Here is a 12,335-nt window from a genome sequence, read left to right as displayed (position 1 = left end):
TTTCAACATGGTATACAGATATTAAAGGTGCGAATTTATCCCAACTGAGCAAGCCACTGAGTGGCGAGGGTGGCAAGGAAAAACTCCCTAAGATGTTTTAAGAGGAAGAAACCTTGAGAGGAACCCGACTCAGAAGGGAACCCATCCTCATCTGGGTATTCTCTGCTCCATAACCTACCATGAAACCTACCACACCAAGTAGAGGCGAGTGCAGGCAAACTACACACGCTAACATTTAAACATGCAATCACGACTTTTAAACAAACTCAGAAAGTATGGCTACCTATGAAACTAAATTCAACACTATATATGTTGTAAATACAATTTCCCTACGGATACTTCCAAGCAATGCTGTGCTGCCTGCATTCTGACCAGGTACCATTATTTTCCCAGAAGAGCAATGACTGACTTAGATGATCATTTTAATTTGATAAATTGAATATTCTGTTTGTGTAACTGGTGTCATTTATTATGTTAATGTCATCATGCTGTTTAGCTTGCTTTTCTTTGCTTGTTCTCTTTTCTTAATTCTAAAAGACAAATTACCGTAACTAGTTCTGAATGGATAACTACAATATGGCCACAACTCAGACGTTAGTTCCATATCTCTCGTTGCCAAGCTAGCACATCTCAGCAATATGCTGAGCCTCATATTTGTAAAATCACTTAGTTGTCCTTAGGCCAAATGTAGTGTAAAGGAACGAAATGCTGTGCAACTTTCCTCACTTTCACTCACATTTATAACAGTCGGTCACAACGTGAGGGTTCACAGCGAACTCGGTGGGAGGCTATGCAAGTGAATGTAACGTTAATGGTCATAAACTGAAACTGACGTTAGCCCAGCCTACTTCGTGGGTGTGCGAATATCAAAAGTTAATTGACATTCTTAAGAACAAACCAAGCCATGGTATGATGCCTTCTATACTAAGCTAAGGTTACCTACTATTTAGGTATCTAGTTACTTACTGTCTGAAAAAAAGCTCGTATGTTCTGCTGCACTTTTCTACGCTTGGCTGCTGTCTCCATTTCCTACAGACTGAGCTGCTAAAATATATCAACGAACTTGTGTTGAGTATGGGCGCAAGCAAGCGTACAATTGGGGGGGGGGGGGCACACACCTATTTTCCTTAACAAACGGAAATATATGAAAAAGGAATAGACATAAATAAATAGAATAGATGAAAAAAGACAGATTGGCAGGGTTCATTAAAGGAGGACATATAGAAAATATTTTGTGCTGTACATTGGGGGGACAGATTGGCATTTCCTCCACATGGAGAGGGGGGGGGGGGACATGACCCCCCCAAAGAATGCATGGTTATGCCCATGCTTTGTTGGTTATCTGTCAAATATGTATCTGTTCACTGTATTGTCCTCTTTGTATTATTGTAGCTATAAGTTGAATCTCTCATTAAAACACTAGAGTTGTTGGCATGACCACCACCACCCTTACTACAAGCCTACTATACTAGGCCGCCTACTACTAATACTTTTTTAACAAGAATTATTTATTTATTTATTTATTTATTTATTATTTATTATTCAACTGATTTATCCGGGCTAAGTGCACTGTGATATAATATAATAGCTGTAATATATTACATATACTGTTAAAGTAACAACAGAATGTAAGAATTTGATCGCAATTTTATAAGACATTACGAGAACAGGACAAAAGGGAAACGTGTAAGACTACTTTAGTTCTTTAACATTATTTTTACATTGTTTTCTATGCTAACGTAAAAGACAGCAGATATATGATTAAAAGTCTCCGCATGTTCAGTCCGGGTGTTCAGTGCAGCTGTTCCGGACTCTCCTCTCTTCACCCCGCATTGTGTGTGTGTGTGTGTGGGGCTCCTCCCGGCATGCGGACGATCAGGAAGATTGTGGATTTATTCTGGATCTTGCGCATGGAGAAAGTGTCGGAGTCCTGAAGCTGGACATCAGTGAACATCATTCTGAATTCCGCACCTGATAAAAGGAGAGATTTTATTGACCGCACACGGAGTCAAATGCATTGAAAGTCCAGGTCAAAAATCACACAGGTTATGCTGTCATCATCTATATAGAGGAAATAAGCCAATACCTTTAAGCTCCGGAAACTTCCCCATGAGCTTTTCTTTGAAAGCCGAAATAGTTGTTTTGTTGAAATCATCTTCAGAGGTTGCAACGTCGACGGTTTTCTTTTCTCCCCTAAAACCAACAACCTGAATTTGATAAATGTCCCCCATGTTGAACGAAGTTTATGAAGTGCAGTCGGGTTATTGCAGCATAGTTTCATTTTCTCTTAATAGAAACTGATGATTACGTAACCTGCACATGACAGTTCACGGTCTGTAACGGCACAGCTGCACACATGGCATAACAAATGAAAATATGTTTTTTTATAAATCGGATATGTTTTCTTTATCGTTATATAAGTTATTTCTTATCGGTCTGTTAAAAAAAAGTTACCCAGATATAAGGGTATAATGGATCCCAGATACCCAGATATTAATGGATCTTTATTTGCAGAACTGTTCAACCTGGGAGAAGTGTGTTCCTTACAAGTCATTTATTTGTGATGGACATCCACATTTTGGCACACTATGGGTGGTGCCATGCATTTTCAACTTCTTAGTGTATCTTCAAAGCCTTTGAAAATGTATTATATTTCTCACCTGATATGTACCTTTCCACAACTTTAGGGTTTTTTTGGGGAGGGAGAGGGGCAGTTTTTTGGAGCCCATGCTGATGCCTTTGTGTGGAAAACTGATGGGCCATAATAAAGCTGTTTGCTTGAGTCCAAACAGGTGTTGAAAAAAAAGTGACTATGTGACCTTGAAGGCAATTGATTATTCCTGACATTGTTTAATGGATGTTCTAGTAATCAAATTACGTATGATTTAGTAGTTGATCACTCTGACATTGTTAAGTATTGTGTGTAGATTAGATAGCAGAAAAAAATAGATTTAATCTATTGTAATTCTAGTTTATAGGCCAAATAAATATGAAAATAATTATATGCTGTCATTTTCTATCCACTGTATATAGACTATATGGCCAAAAGTATGTGTACACCTGGATATCACACCCATATGTGCTTGTCCATCCTACTGCAAAACAGTGGTCATTAACATGGAGTTGTTCCCCTACTCCATCCCCTCTGTGACCACACCCAACTCCCACTGGATACACTATGTGAAGAAGGCAAGCAGGTAGAGGAAGTGTGAAGCTCTGGGCAATGTACTGCTGGGAAACCTTAGGCCCTGGCATTCATGGGGATGTTACTTTGACACGTACCACCTACCTAAATATTGTTGCATACCAAGTACAACACTTCATGCACTCTCAGAAAGGATGTATTAATATTAGAGATGCACCGATGTATCGGCCGATAAAGAATATTTTTTACTGCTATCGGCTATCGGCCAATAGTTTACAAACATCCGATGATCAGGGGCGATTATATCCTGTGTAAAGATGATGCCTCTTGTGTCGAATGACAACAAAACTGCAGTTTGTAAACTCTGCACTGCTAAAATTTTACGGGAAACGCGATTCCTTCCCGCCCCCCCGCTCTGCTCGCGGTGAGTTAAAGGGCCAGTACACCGTTGAATTTAAAGGGCCATGCACCGTAGATTTAAATGAATGACAAAAAAAAGGTATATACAGCACAGAAAATATTTGTAATGTACTATATTTCTTAAGCAGTTAATGTTAATATGAGGAAATATTATCAACAACAACAAAAAGTTTATATTAGGCCTATATATTACCAGTTTGATGTCAATGATGAAGTTGAAATGCTTTTGTTTGTAATGAGTGAATGTGAAACTAACAGGAGGTATTTTAATATCTCTAGGGTCGGGGGTTTGATTCCTGCCGTGGCCCTGTGTGTGCGGAGTTTTCATGTTCTCCCCGTGCTGTGGGGGTGCTCCGGTTTCCTCCCCCAGTCCAAAACACATGCATGGTAGGCTGATTGGCATGTCCAAAGTGTCCGTAGTGTATGAATGGGTGTGTGAATGTGTATGTGATTGTGCCCTGCGATGGATTGGCACCCTGGTACCCCGCCTTGTGCCCCATGCTCCCTGGGATAGGCTCCAGGTTCCCCGTCACCCTGAAGGAAGGATAAGTGGTATAGAAGATGGATGAAATATGCATTAATAACAATCAATAAATTAAGAAATCTTACTTTAATCTTTTGAATTTAGTTAGTGTTAATGTTAATTTGCATAATGTGTTTTCTGTTTATGAGACCAGTTACTGTGAAACAACTTGTTGAAATGGAGAGAATAAAGTTTTTATTCACATTTCCTTGAGAATTGTGGAATTAATTATTATTAATTTAAAAGAATGCATAAAAGGCAGAACTATCAGTATCGGTTATTGGTATCGACCGATATCACTCTGAATAATCGGTTATCGGTATTGTCTGAGAAATTTTGTATCGGTGCATCTCGAATTAATATCCTATATAGTTTTTGTGTTTTTATTATTTCAACACACGTTGTGTTAAATTATCTAATAAATGTGTTAAAAAAAAACGGCTTCAAAAGTGAATACCATGTATTACTTCCTTAGTGTTGGCGTTACACTACTAGTGTCATGTGTTTATGTTGACTGTAAAATATGGACTGAGGTTATTCTATAATTCTCTGGGTCTGCATCTTATCTGAGGCTCTGAGTTAGGGTTAGCTAGCTGGATGCTGTCATCAATCATGTTACGAATGGGTGATGTTAACATAGACACTCACCTGAGTTGATAACATTATTTTAGCATACAGCTCGCTGTAATGTTAGATATTCCCATTACCTTTTTGAGAGTTAACGATAACCTAGCATTACAGCTGTTCACCATGATGTAATACAGAGAGTGGGTTAACATTTACATTTAGCAAGTGTTTTGGACAAGGCAAGCTATAGTAATTAGCATTAGGAGGATGAGTTAGAGCCGTGTTTCTTCATGTATTTGGTGAACGTTAATGCTGGTTAACAGGTGCAGACAGTCAGTGGCTAACGGAACTTAGCTAGCTCAGTAATGTCCAGGCCAAAAGTTCTTCACAAGGTTAACATGACAAAAAAGAGAGGTTGGGGGTTACAGAAGGTTGTAATGCTTTCCACTATCTCTGCAATGTTGGTTGACTTGATTAGGTTGTGCAAAAAAATTGGCAGTGAGGTGCTAAAGGCAGGAAAATAAATATTCACAAGTCAGCTAGATTTTCCTGGTGAGTCTACAGCGCCATTCTGTTCATTAGGAGAGAAGAGGTCACATTTCCAAAATTACACAAGTTGGGATTCTATAATGCAATTTCTCAGTTAAAGCCCAAAGGCATTTGTCCATATTTTGTAGCTAACAATTCACCAACACACATTTAGCTGTTTTACAGCTTCTCAAATTTAAGAAAGTGGGACTCTTGTCTTCCCAGATGGAGGGAGATTTGTAAGAAAATCAACTCCAATTCTTACATCTGTCAAATGTTTTAATGATTTTAATATGTCACCTGAATTTCATGCAATTATTTGTTTATTTTGGGAGAAAGAATTTTAGCATACAAACAAATTGCATTTTAGAATATTTTAGGATTCTCTCTGTTATTTTGTGCTATTTTTTAATACATCTTTGTGTGGAAATGTACTAACGCACAACACGTGTTAAATGTACTAACACACTGATTGTGTTGAAAGCAGCACAAAATGTGTTCTCCTTAAACACATGATGTGTTATTTTTAACACATTTGTTTTAAGAGTGTGGCATTGGTATTCCTTAATGACAGTGGCATTTCAGCAGGATAATGCTTAAAAACGACTTGGTGCCAGATACCACAGCACACCCTCGGAGGTCTTATGGAGTCCAGGCCTTGACAGTCAAAGCTGTTTTGGTGGCACAAGGGGGATGTAAACAAGGCAGGTGGTTTTAATGTTATGGCTAATTAGTGTGTATACACACACACACACACACACACACACACACACACACACACACACACACACACACAACTCGACCCTGATAGAGTTGTCTGCTAGTTCGACCCCTAAAGTGAGGAGACGTAAGCAAGGCAGGTGGTTTTAATGTTATAGCTAATTGGTACAAACACACACACACACACACACACGCAAACATATGTGTTTCCCAAAAGCATTAAAGATAATCGTTAAATAGATTAGAGCACTATACTAATGTCTTTCTCAGTTTTAGATTATCTAACTTTGCGATGCGATAAAATGATAGTTTAAAACTAGACCGGTACATTTCCTGAAGAAAATGTGAGTGGTGCTTGCCGTGGCAAAATTCTGAACGGGCGCCAATACTTTCGAGAGCCGGACAGATAGTGCGCCAGCACTGTTAGAGCTGGCCGTGTAGTGCGCCAATACTTTTTGGAGCCGACCGTCAAGGGCGCCAGTACTTTTGATAGCTGGCCGTGTGGCGTGCCAATACTTTTGAGAGCCGGCCAGATAGGGTGCCAATACATTTTACAGCCGAATGTGTACGGAGGCAATAGTTTTAGAGCTTTCTCTTTAGAGGGCCAATACTTTCGAAACTCAATGCAAGTCTATGGGAAATTTTCCGACTTTGAGCTTCCGTAGCGGGAATTCCGGCATTCCGATCGCTTTTAAAAGTCACAGTACACCTCTCCTCAATAAGCCGATCGATTTGACACCTCACCCGTCGATCTCCGACAAACGGTACGGGATTAGTTACGCGCCGAAAAAAAAGTGTAATAATAATAATAATAATAATAATAATAATAATAATAATTAGTATGCTGAATAACAATAGTAGTGCTTTTGAAGCACCACTAATAAACAGTTCCTATTACTAAAATATACCATCAGTTCAGTATATCTGCCTAGTAGCCTTCAGTGGCTCCACCCGCTGATATTTTGCTACAGTACCAGTTTGACAGGCATAAGACTTCTAAGAAAACGAAAGTTGAACAGTCAAGCAGGAAATGACCTGATAATGACGGAGCAAGGAAGGCGCCACAATCCAAAAGACAGCACCCTGAAATTTGTTACTCGACCGGATGACATTAGTAAGTAGGATACAGTATTATTATCATTGCTCTTAAGAGCAGTATATTTGTATTAAAGTTTATAACCACACGGATATGTGTAGCTTTCGTTTGGCTTCATTTTATAAGCTCCTCCCATTAGGTCAATTTAATAAAACAAAAATGCAATCTCAAAAATGCAATCTCAAAAATGCAATTTGTAAGCCTCTTGGTAATATTATGTATTATTTTGATTTAAGTTCTGCTGGTCTAATTTCTGTTCATGGATTCATATGAAGCAATAAACAGAAATTAGAACAGCAGTCTTTTCCTGTCAAAGTTGTAAAAATTAGGTGCTACACCAAGTAAGATACAGAAGTGTGTGTTTGTGTAAATTTGAGTCATTTATTCATTATCATATTTAGCACCATATTCTAAATGCTCCTATGTCTTCACTTAGCCCTTGACGATGATCCAAATACCCAGAGATTAGAAATGTCTTGTGGCCACGCTGTCACACCTGAATCCCTCACAGCCTTCTGTCGCAGTCTTCTGGATAAGGTGGGCTACTAACTGTGTTAACAGTCCATTTTGAGGAAAACTTGGCATATTTTGAATATAGAATGGCTGAAATAGTCTGATTATTGTTTTTATTTTGCAAAATTTTACAAATAAAAATGGCAAAAGTTGTGATTGCATAAGTATTCACCCTTGTCACGTGTCGTGACACAATGGAGATAAGGACGGATGCAAGTGCAGTAGGAACAGTTTTATTTAAGAGAGACACAGGCAGGTTAATACAAATCGTGATCCAAAAATGTAATCCAAAACATGCAAGAGGTCAAGCGATCGGCAAACAGGCATAAACGGGGCAAGGCAGGAAACTATGTCATGGTCACGGAAAACAGGGTCGAGATACAAAACATGAAACAAACAATCGCGAGAGACTGGGAGCGGAGAACCCAGCGTGAACTAAACAAATGAATCGAAATATATGACTAGGACTAGGACTATGACTATGACTATGACTATGACTATGGAAAGGACACTAAACTAATCTACTCTAATATATCTTATCTAATATTCCGCGCCGTGTGCTGGGAGACACGCGGTATATATACAAACATAATCAGCGTCCTAATAGCTGATGGCTGAGGGTAATTCAGACCCACGTGAAACAATAGCCAATGACAGAACAGGGAGGAGACGTAACAGAAACATAACAAATGCACGTGTCGAAATGTCATGATTGTCAACAACGGAAAAGCAGGTGCTCGCACACCTTGCTTGTCCATGCGCGCTCACATGCTCTCCCTCGCGCTGCTTAAAGGGGAAACCGTGACATTACCCCCCCCCCAAGTGGGCTCCTCCAGGAGCGCCATGAAACATTCATCACCATTGACGGTCCCAGCCCCCTGAGCAAAATGTTCCAAGCTGAACCAGGAGATCGCACGGTGTTCTCAGCGCAACAAAAAAGCAGAGCGACGTTCACAGCAGAGCAGGAAATCATAGCAACATCCTCGGCTGAACAGGAAAGTGGAGCGACGTCCTCGGCTGAACAGGAAAGCGGAGCGATGTCCTCGGCTGAACAGGAAAGCAGAGGGACGTCCTCGGCTGAACAGGAAAGTGGAGCGACGTCCTCGGCTGAACAGGAAAGCAGAGCGACGTCCTCGGCTGAACAGGAAAGCAGAGCGATGTCCTCGGCGGAGCAGGAAGGCAGAGCGACGTCCTCGGCGGAGCAGGGAAACAGAGCGATGTATTCAGCAGTGCAGGAAAGCGGAGAGACGTCCTGGACGGAGCAAGGAAACAGAGCGACATACTCAGCAGTGCAGGAAAGCAGAGCGACGTCCTCGGCAGTACAGGAAAGCAGATCGACGTCCTTGGCTGAACAGGAAAGCAGAGCGACGTCCTTGGCTGAACAGCAAAGTGGAGCGATGTCCTTGACGGAGCAGGGAAACAGAGCGATGTATTCAGCAGTGCAGGAAAGGGTAGAGACGTCCTCGGGTGAACAGGAAAGCAGATCGACGTATTCAGCAGAGCCTGCAGGCTGAACTTGGTTGTCTGTTTCAGCAAACTCGGGTGTGAGCAGAACTTGGTCGAACGTATTTTCTGACTCTGGCGTGAACATAACTTTATTGGTCAGATCAGCAGACGTGGACATGAGCAGAGCTTGGTTGTCCGTATCAACAGACACTTGGTTGGTCAGGTCAGCAGACGTGGACATGAGCAGAGCTTGGTTGTCCGTGTCAGCTGACTTGGGCGTGAGCAGAACTTGGTCAGCCGTGTCAGCAGACTTGGGCGTGAGCAGAACTTGGATGGTGTGTCAGCAGACTTGGGCGTGAGCAGAACTTGGTCGGCCGTGTCAGTAGACTTGGGCTTGAGCAGAACTTGGTCGGCCGTGTCAGTAGACTTGGGCTTGAGCAGAACTTGGTCGGCCGTGTCAGTAGACTTGGGCTTGAGCAGAACTTGGTCGGCCTTGTCAGTAGACTTGGGCTTGAGCAGAACTCGGTCGGTCAAGTTGGCAGACTTGGACGTGAGCAGGGTTTGGTTGTCCATGTTAACAGACACTTGGGACAGTAACTGGGCTTTACAGTGGAGCTGTGGAGCTGAGACCCCCTCCTGAACCTCAGGCTGGAGCTCTGGTGCTAGGGCCTCCCTGTTGACCTCTAGCTGGAGCTCAGCAGGTAAGCCCACCTCGTGGGTCTCAGGTTCGAGCTCTGAGGTCGCCAGGTTAACCTCAGGCTGAGGCTCTGGAGCTGAGACCTCCCCGTAGGTCTCGTGCTGGAGCTCTGAGGCCGCCATGTGGACCTCTGGCCGGAGCTTGGCGGGTGAGATCTCCTCGTGGGTCTCAGGTTCTAGCTCTGGTTCTGAGGTCGCTATGTTGACTTCTGGCTGTAGTGTCATAGGGGCTTTTCTGTGTAGACGCTTATGCTGACGCCAGCTGCTCTTGAAGCATTCCTTAGAGCAGAAAAATGCTTTCTGGAGATCCAGCTTCTTGCAGGTGGGACATTGGAGCTGAGTCTCTTTCCTGCAGCCCTCAGTCATACATCTCGGAGAAACCTTCCCCGCGTTGGCCGGAACCTGAAGCGGATCGGTGGAGGCTGCCCTGTCAATCCCCTCATAATAGGGGTTGAATGGCAGGTCAGCCTGGGGCTGTCCATTGACTCTCCACCCCAGTAAATCCAGACCATGAAGCTGTCCTGGCTGCCTGAACTCCTCCATAAAAAGTTCCGAAAACTGAGTGACATCATGGAGGGCAGAGGACCCAGTACTCACAAGCTGCTCTGCCCAGTCATGGGCCGGAGAGCAAAACCTGGACACCAAGAACCCGATCCACTGTCTCTTAGTAGGCTTGGGATATGCCAGGCTGCAGAAATATTCCTGGCAGCTGAAGAGGAATTCCAGCGGGTAGCTCCCCAATCCCGCTGTCTCTGGCGGAAATTCGACGGCGTACCTCTGAGGGAACTGCACGGATGAAAAATGCGGCCAGTAGTCCGAGCGTTTCCCGATGAGGTACTGTCCTGCTACTTCCCTGGTTTCTGTAGCGTGATGTCTCCCTCGTCCTTGTGCTGCATCCATGGTAGGGCGGAATATTCTGTCACGTGTCGTGACGCAACAGAGATAAGGACGGATGCAAGTGCAGTAGGAACAGTTTTATTTAAGAGAGACACAGGCAGGTTAATCCAAATTGTGATCCAAAAACGTAATCCAAAACATGCAAGAGGTCAGGCGATCGGCAAACAGGACGGGGCAAGGCAGGAAACTGTTGTGGTCACGGAAAACAGGGTCGAGAGACTGGGAGCGGAGAAACCAGCGTGAACTAAACAAACAAATCAAAACATATGACTATGACTATGACTATGACTATGGAAAGGCCACTAAACTAATCTGCTCTAATATATCTTATCTAATATTCCGCGCCGTGTGCTGGGACGCGCGCGGTATATATACAAACATAATCAGCGTCCTAATAGCTGATGGCTGAGGGTAATTCAGACCCACATGAAACAATAGCCAATGACAGAACAGGGAGGAGGCATAACAGAAACATAACAAATGCACGTGTCGAAATGTCACGATTGTCAACAACGGAAAAGCAGGTGCTCGCGCACCTTGCTTGTCCATGCGCGCTCATATGCTCTCCCGCGTGCTGCTTAAAGGGGAAACCGTGACAACCCTGTTGTTGTGTAACCCCTAAGTCCCCACGTCCAGTAGGCTACAAAGTTCTGGAAAAAGGTTTGGCTCTAAATAATGAATAAATAAAGTGGGATGCAACCTGGAGTACAAGGGTAACTGAAGAAGTTGGAGATATCCACAGCTTGGAGGTGAAAATCTGTTCACAGGAAACCATATTCTGGGCATTCCACAAAGCTGGGCTAAAGTGCTAGATTGCTCACTGCTCAAAACCCTGAGAACACCACTCCCACAGTGAATTATGTTGGTGTTAGCATCACATTGTGGAGATGCTTTCTGTTAGCAGCCACTGGGGAAACTGGTCAGAATTGAGGGCAAGTTGGATGGAGCTAAATACAAAAAAAACTGTTCCAGTCTGCAAGAGACTTGAGATTGGCAAAGCTACAGTGTGTTTCAAAACCAAGAACTTGTATGAGTTAGAATGGCCCAGTCTAAGCCGAGAACCACTGGGCACCAACGGTTCAATCATCTCCATCTAATCTGACAATTTTCCCAAGAAGCATAAGCAAAAATATCAGGATCCAGATGTGCCAAACTGATAGAGCCATATCCTAGGACCTGCCAAATTGCAGCCAAAGGTGGTAAAATTACAATTAAGTCCATTTCAGTCACAGGTTGTAATGCTACAAAATACTACAATAGTTTATAGGGGTGAATACCTATGCAAGGCACTATACATTGTTAAAATTATTGCCTGCAAATTAATAACTGACACAAAGTTTTACACAGAAATACACAATGATAAGTGACACTGTTCCACTTTATAGCATCTTAATTGCTTAAAAAACAACAACAGGGTAGCATGCTAGGATTTAAATAATAATAACAGAATTACTGTTAAAATGATTGTCATTTTCTGCATTTTGGTAAATGATGATTACTACATAAAATTTACTTACCTTATTTGTAATGATCAAAAATATATAATAATACTGACACTAGAGATTATATCTGCACAGCCTTATCTTAATTTTATGCATCCAGGGTCAGTACAAGTTCCTGTGTCCAGCTGTAAAACAGGGAACTGATACATGTGGGGCTGAGTGGCCATACATGGAAGTGCGGAGGATTGCTTTACTGACTCAAGAAGAGCAGAACCACTTTGAAGAGACAATGGCTGAACTGGCAGCAGATAGGTACTATGAATACAACCCAGTAAGTAGCCA

General features: G+C 42.5%; 1 protein-coding gene across 1 annotated transcript; it reads right to left on the bottom strand.

The window, feature by feature from the left end:
• Positions 1-1,520: 1,520 nt before the first annotated feature.
• Positions 1,521-2,281, bottom strand: zgc:194655 (uncharacterized protein LOC794380 homolog). The gene is made up of 2 exons (XM_053629201.1): positions 2,087-2,281; positions 1,521-1,971 (listed from the first exon to the last, which is right to left on the bottom strand). Exons 1-2 carry the CDS (start codon positions 2,229-2,231, stop codon positions 1,823-1,825), a joined length of 294 nt encoding a protein of 97 aa, XP_053485176.1. The 5' UTR covers positions 2,232-2,281; the 3' UTR covers positions 1,521-1,822.
• Between the last annotated feature and the right edge of the window lie 10,054 nt (positions 2,282-12,335).

Source organism: Ictalurus furcatus, chromosome 7 (genome assembly GCF_023375685.1).
Source record: "Ictalurus furcatus strain D&B chromosome 7, Billie_1.0, whole genome shotgun sequence".
Lineage (NCBI taxonomy): Eukaryota > Metazoa > Chordata > Actinopteri > Siluriformes > Ictaluridae > Ictalurus > Ictalurus furcatus.
This window is presented reverse-complemented; position numbering and strand designations above follow the sequence as displayed.